We start from the raw sequence: 6234 nt of genomic DNA on the forward strand, positions 1-6234 counted from the left end.
GGGACGCCGCCCGCACGGCCGCCCTGCTCCCCGTTCCCGACTTCACAAGCGCCGGCGCCTTACACAGGTGTGGCGATGGCCCGGCGACACCCTCACATGTGTGGCGATGGCCCGGCACACTCGTCCCGCTCCGCCTCATGCCCACAGCGGGCAGGAGAAGCCTGGACAGTCAGACACGGGTTTGAAAAGTGGTGGGCAAAGGGCCTGACCACCTGATCGCCAGGCTGTCCCTGTGCATTCAGACCTTAACCAAGTGGTCACCATGCTAGCCAGGTACATTCCAAGGACCCAAGCGCCTGGCCACCACGCTGCCTGGAGAATAACAAAAAAAAGTGTATGGAATAAATTAAAGCACATGCTTCTCCAGGGCACGACCTCGGTTTTATCTACCTGTGTTGCATGTGCCAAGACGCGGCAGTGAGCTTCGTTCGAAAATAGCTTAACCATCCTGAGCTGTGTGACTTGCTCTACAGAGCCGACGACTTAGGTGAGCAACAGTGATGGGTGACACTGTGGCCCCTTCCACTGATTCTCAAAAGCATAAAATGTCTTAAAAAACGAAAGACTACATCAAAAATCTCATTTTTTTCCAAAATTTTTAAGAATCCACACATCGAATTGCGATTAAATTTTGTCTTATTTCTTAGCATAAACTTTTGTGTCCAAGAACTCTTAATCACTTCTGTATTTCTATTCTAATTTATAGTTTACAAATCAGTTTCAGACATTAATGTGCAGATTTGTGTATATCAATAAATACATCATATCATTTAATTCTTACAATAACCTTTTAAAGTTGGGGGTTTTTTTTCCATTTTACAGGTGAGAAACAAAATCAGAGAGGTTAGTCAGTGATAAAAACCAGTTAGTGGAATCGCCACAACCAGACTCCACATCTCTGGCTCCTCCTCAGTGGCACGTCACCTACACAACACAGGGACTTCTTAGGTGTCGCCTGGAGCTGAGGGAGCATGGACAGCGAGGGCAGCGAGCAGAGGGTCAAACAGACCCACCTGACTCACCGCTCTGCCACTCACTGCTGCTCTAGGTCGCTTGACATCTATGCCAACACGCACCCAGGGCTAGAGTTAAAATCCTCAATTATGTCTACGGCCACACCACCCTGAACAAGCTCAATGTCTGATCTCAGAAGCTAAGCAGGGTCGGACCTGGTCAGTACTTGGATGGGAGACCGCCTAGGAAGACCAGGTGCTGTAGGCGTAAAAAATAAAAAAAATAAAAAAAAATAAGGGATTGTAAGCTGACAAGGTCCTTGCAATCTGTGAGGTCAACCAAGGGTTGCCTCGCCTAAAAAAAATGAAAAAATAAAAAAATTCTCAATTGCTTTGGTCAAACCCCCCAGGGGTCAATTAAGTGCAGGAGCCCTGCCCCCACCGCTGCTCTCAAAACCCACCCGGGCCTGTTTCCCTTCCCCCTCCCCCCAGCTGAAATCCCTTCATCTCTTTTGTGTGTTAATATTTGAGCTAAATCAGAATTTAAAGTGTCTTTTCTCCTTCCAGCACCGACGCCATCAAGCCACTGAAATGCTGTGGTCACTTGTCATGACCTAACCTGGCTAATGCACAGCCTGGTGCCCTGGACCGAAACAGGAGCCCTGCGCTGGGCCCGCAGAAAGCTGCTTAGCAGCTGAGCGCTGCGAGGCGGAAGCAAATTCAGAAGCCTGATAGCTGGGGACGCACATGCTGCAGTGACGAAAATGAGTGACCGCTATCGGGGGCCGCGCCCACCGCACTGATCCCACCGCCCCAGCGGGGATGACTGGAAAGAACCGGTGTTTGCAGCCAACGCACAACACTGGCTAAAAAAAGGGCTGCCCGGTGTGCAAGCAGAAACCCGCGCCAGTAGGAAGTGGCCAGAAGCACGAGACTTCAGCGTGGAAACTTCTAGTCCTCTAGATGTGTGGTGGGGAACAAAGGGCCGTCCGGACGGCCTGGCAGAAGAGATGGGAGCAAGGACGGTGACCTCCCACGCCAGCCTTCCACATGACCTCAGGGTGTCAGCCTTTCCTTTTCAAGAAAGTCGAGAGAGCAGGCGCGCAAAAGAGAAAGTGAAAGGCTCGGAAAGCGGACCGGGCAGGGTCCCGGTGGCGGTGGCGGTGGCGGTGGCGGTGGCGTTGCCGGCACGCGGCGCGGATGGGATGCGCACACGGCGAAGCCCGCGGTGCCGCGCGCGCCTGGCGGCCACAGAAACGCGAGCGACTGATGGCGACGTGCGGGCTGCGCAGGACTGAGGCTCTGCGGGACGCCACCCCACAGCTGCCCGTGAACCGCCGCAGCGCCCGACGACAGCACCCGACGACAGCGCTCCCCCACCGCCTCGGACGGGGCCACCGAGGGGGATGACAGAGCCCAGGGCCAAGGACGAGGAGGGCCCCGGGCTGCAGGGTCAGGGTCTAGTCCGAAACTCTCCCCACGCCGACCCCGCCCAGATGTCAGAACTGCTATGGACCGGCTCCCCTCGTGAAAGGGAGATTCCGTTGCAATAACTCTGGTCACTTTAACCCACGTTTCAGGGGGGGAGCACGTAGCTCATCTTTTTTGTGCATCGATCACTGAACCATGAGTAAATACATCTGGGCCTGATGAAAAGGGCTCTGCCATGCTGGAGGCCGTGACCGGAAGTGTGCCTTGGGAAGGCGGGTTCAAGAGTGAAGCAGATGTCGGTGACCAGAAGGGAGGCGATGCCAGGTGCTGGCCTTGTTCACCAAGCCATTCCCTTTTCTTCTGGAAACGACATGACCCAGCTTCCCCTGCAGCTAAGTGCCCCCACGGGGCTGGCTTCTGGCCAGGGCAGCAGGGACAAGGGAGTATGTGGGCATAAGTCACGTGGGCCTCTTACAAACCTGGCCCACAAAACCCTCCCATGCGTGATCCTCTCTGCTCTCCCTCCACCCATAGGCTAAATGGAAAGGGTCTGAAGGGCCTAAAAAATGGAACCACAAGATGAAAGAGCTCCAAGCCTCAGCTTGGAGAAAGATACTTGAGCTGTGTCCGACTCAAGCAGAAACGCAGGGCCAAGTGACGTATTACTATCCTTTGGGCTTACTGGCTACAGCACTAGCCTACCCTCACTGATATAAATTGTTTAACTTTTTTATTTACAAAAGTGATGCACTTCAAAACATTTAAAGAATGCAGAAATAATTGTCAAACTTGCCCTCCCTGCCTCCCGTACTTGCTGTGCATGCCGCAGGGACAGCCACTGTAAGAGTCTGATAGGCAAACGAACAGGAACAGTTTGAGAGGACCCACTAACATTTTTAAAATGCGTTTCTAGTGTATCTAACGCTACATAAGCACGTCAAAAAAAAGTGACAAGTAGCTGCTGGAGAGACCATTGTTTTAAAGTTACATCAGAAAACACAAACAGATAGCAATCCCAGAAAAATGGAGGCTGTATATTCAAGACCCTTTTATTGATACAGAAGTAGTACATGTAAACTGTACAAAATTAGAAAATCTATACCAAAAAAATTATTCTCAACTTCTCAAGGTGCCCCGCCGAATAGAAAGAAAAAACAAATCAAATCTTTCTCTTTTAGTAGCTGAGCATGCCAGAAATGTGCTGTTTGGTCCTAAGTTAGAAAACATAATAAGGCTGTTGCATAGCATTTTGAATTCCCACAGTAAAATGGTAAATTACACCATAATTAAAATATTCTTGATGGTTTTCTTCGTAGCAAAAGAAAATATAAAGTTCTCTACATTGGCCAGAACAGGAGAGAGGTTCTGAACCTGAGGGTATAAAATAAAGTATAAAGCAATGGCCGATGCCAGAGGTGTGGGGCGGTACCAAAGTATACTCAGGCATTTCTATGTCTTTAAATCCTTTCCCAAATTATTACATATTTTAAAAGATAATACTACTCTTTATATTTTGCCACTTTAATATTTTTAAAACTCTATACCCTCTTTGTGTTGGCCAGGCTGAGGGAAGCCTAACTGTATAGACTTTCAGTTCCCAAAGCACGAATTTTGCACTTTTGTGCTACAGGACTCGTTAGGTGAGCCCAAACCACTGACTACTGATAACAATTATAAATGTTGAAGTTTTTAAACAATTTTTTTCAGTGATTTATACTATGTTATATCCACCCTTTTGTATTCCAGCCTGATATGCTTTCTTTATGGGGAAATAAAATGGATAGTTAGGAACAGCCCAGGTCCCGTGGGGGTATCACACATGTAACCAGACAGGCCTTGCGGGAGAAAGCGTCAAGACCCTTTAGTGTCATCTCCATCATTAGCCCAAAGACCAGTGTGTCACTAGCCACCCAAAGGCAGCCTCCCCCAACTTCAGGCAAAACGACCCAAAGAAAACAAGCAGCCTAAGACTGTCTCTCCACCTCTACACACACATAAATGAAAACGTGACAGCTCAGTGTTTAACCCAGCACATGCCAATCTCCGTCGACACCTGAGCAATCCACAAGTTGTGTAGCTACCGGCGGCGTTCAGACTCTATGGGAAGAGGCACAAGGGTCATGCCATGTTTGTATCATTTACACTCCACCTGTTCCCACAAAAGTGGCTCAGCAGGTTCTAACGCAAAACACAAGAATGGGAATCAACACTAAAGCGTGACCCTGAAATGAACATTTTTCTTAGGGGAATCCCGTTTAATAGCCAATGGGTGTCCCTTAACACCGAATTCTGAACTAACACAGTAAGTCCTGAAAAGAAACACAACTTCATTTTGAAGACGCTTTTAGCAGCGTCAAAAAGCACCATGTTCTTAAGAGGAACAGACAACAAGTAACAGGTACCAGGTGCCCGGACAACGGTCCATAGGCACCTGTCTCTCACCTGAAGGTCCGCGGGGTGGCCACTGAGTCAAGGTAAGCCCTCGGGAGCGTACGGCCGGCGCCCCGCCCCCTCCCCGTCGCCCTGGTTACGAGCCCGCCGCCGCTTACCGCCCCGCCTCATCGCCATTCTCGCGAGAACTCGGAGACCCACCGCTTCCGGCGGTCCCTCGCTTCCGGGCGCCGCCTCACTTCCGGCTCCTCCGGCGCGGGCGCCCGGCCTGGCCCCCAAGTCCCTGGCGCCGCGCCCTGCAGGGAGCGGTGGTGAGTCCTGGGGCGGGAGGCCGGCCCTGCCCCCCGGCTGTCGCCCGCTCGCGCCTTCCCCGCCCCGTGCCCGAACCCCGAGCCGCCCCTCGGTCCCTCCCCGCGCTCGCACCCTCCCCGGGCTGCCCCGGCCTCCCGCCCGGCTCCTCCGTTCTCTCCATGAAAGCTCCCTCCCTGCATGGCCTCCACCCCGGTCCCTGCCTCTCCGGCCCCCTCCCCTCCAGGGCGGGGGCGAGGGCAGCTGGGGGCGGGCCGCCGAGGTCGCCCAGGACCCGGCCGAAGTCTGAAGTCCCTGACTGGTGGCCTGGGTGCGTCCCGATGCGGCCGAGTTTAACTTGGCGTTTGTTGGTCCCAGGCGCGCTTAGTGTGTCCTGTCATTTCTCTGCAGAACATTCACAGATGAGGAAGTCACCGCACTAGGCGTCACCAGTCATGGCCGCTCCCTGGAAGAGCGCTCTTCTGATGCTTCTGGCATCGCAGGCTGTGTCCTGGGTGAATTCCTTCGACGAGGAAGAGGTCCCAGAAGAATGGATCCTTCTGCACGTTGTTCAGGGTCAGATAGGAGCTGGGAACTACAGCTATTTGAGGTTAAATCATGAGGGAAAGATAGTTCTTAAGATGCAGAGCTTAAAAGGCGACGCAGACCTGTACGTCTCTGACAGCACCCTCCATCCGAGTTTTGATGACTATGAACTGCAGTCTGCCACTTGTGGCCAGGACATTGTTTTTATACCAGCGCATTTCCAACGCCCTGTGGGAATAGGGGTCTATGGACATCCGTCTCACCACCAGAGCGAGTTTGAAATGAAAGTGTATTACGATAGAACTATCGAACAGTACCCATTTGGTGAGACTGCTTACTCAGACGGCACAGAATCGAGTCAGAAGCATGCCTACGCTCCAGAAGACGCATCTCAAGAAGAAGAATCCGTTCTTTGGACAATATTAATTAGTATTTTGAAACTGGTACTCGAAATTCTTTTTTGATTCTTTGAACATACGCAACTATACCGTTAACCTGACGTTGATTGCAGTTTGCTGCGAACTTAGCTACTTTCACTTGGCTGAAAATTCTAGTTAGTCTTTTCTAGTTGGCGGATGGAAAACTAAAGCCATACAGTTTTGTTACCTCAGTTACCCCAAAAGTA

General features: G+C 51.4%; 1 protein-coding gene, 1 long non-coding RNA gene and 1 pseudogene across 2 annotated transcripts in view; 2 read left to right on the forward strand and 1 right to left on the reverse strand.

Annotated features, from left to right (window-relative positions):
* LOC112482309 overlaps positions 1 to 4910 on the reverse strand; it is a 12718-nt gene extending 7808 nt beyond the window's left edge. The window contains exon 1 of the long non-coding RNA XR_003047259.1: positions 4827 to 4910. This is a non-coding gene — a long non-coding RNA (uncharacterized LOC112482309). The remainder of the gene's footprint in view (positions 1 to 4826) is intronic.
* Positions 1106 to 1221, forward strand: LOC112482350 (annotated as a pseudogene).
* Positions 4911 to 4977: 67 nt separating the features above from the next.
* Positions 4978 to 6228, forward strand: CUNH6orf120 (chromosome unknown C6orf120 homolog). Its single transcript, XM_006915050.3, has 2 exons — positions 4978 to 5086; positions 5475 to 6228. Exon 2 carries the CDS (start codon positions 5519 to 5521, stop codon positions 6071 to 6073), a length of 555 nt encoding a protein of 184 aa, XP_006915112.1. The 5' UTR covers positions 4978 to 5086; positions 5475 to 5518; the 3' UTR covers positions 6074 to 6228.
* The last annotated feature ends 6 nt before the right edge of the window (positions 6229 to 6234 follow it).

This window comes from Pteropus alecto, unplaced genomic scaffold (assembly GCF_000325575.1).
Source record: "Pteropus alecto unplaced genomic scaffold, ASM32557v1 scaffold195, whole genome shotgun sequence".
NCBI lineage: Eukaryota > Metazoa > Chordata > Mammalia > Chiroptera > Pteropodidae > Pteropus > Pteropus alecto.

Bases quoted from the DNA above. Each gene is read 5' to 3' on its own strand.
- CUNH6orf120 (XM_006915050.3), top strand. From the start codon at position 5,519: ATGGCCGCTCCCTGGAAGAGCGCTCTTCTGATGCTTCTGGCATCGCAG.